General features: G+C 28.6%; 1 protein-coding gene across 1 annotated transcript in view; it reads left to right on the forward strand.

The window, feature by feature from the left end:
- LOC108573264 (ER membrane protein complex subunit 4) overlaps nt 1–395 on the forward strand; it is a 5655-nt gene that overhangs the window by 532 nt on the left and 4728 nt on the right. The window contains exon 2 of the mRNA XM_017935663.1: nt 42–313. Within this exon, the coding sequence (XP_017791152.1) occupies nt 42–313 (272 nt within the window). The remainder of the gene's footprint in view (nt 1–41; nt 314–395) is intronic.

Genomic DNA, 395 nt, shown 5'->3' on the forward strand with positions numbered 1-395 from the left:
TTTTGTGAACAGATATATAATCCAAAATATGTTTTTTGTAGAAATAAACAAGAAAGAAATGTGGACATTTCTTCTCCACCAGGTTATACACCAGCTGTTGCTTTATTTCATGCTGTAGATTCAATCAGAGAATCAGATCCCAATCACTTAATAATTAAGAAATCATGGGATTTAGCCCTAGGTCCTCTTAAGCAAGTTCCAATGAATTTATTTATAATGTACATGGCGGGTAATTCCATATCAATATTTCCTATTATGATGGTTGGTATGTTAATTATTAGACCTGTAAAAGCATTATTTACTCTTCAACAAAGTAAGTATATCATGTTAATGTGTTTATACATATATTCTGTTCCTTTATAGTGTATAAATAAAAAATTTATTTTACCATATGT

The sequence above is a fragment of the Habropoda laboriosa genome, unplaced genomic scaffold, assembly GCF_001263275.1.
Source record: "Habropoda laboriosa isolate 0110345459 unplaced genomic scaffold, ASM126327v1 scaffold20, whole genome shotgun sequence".
Taxonomy (NCBI): Eukaryota; Metazoa; Arthropoda; class Insecta; order Hymenoptera; family Apidae; genus Habropoda; species Habropoda laboriosa.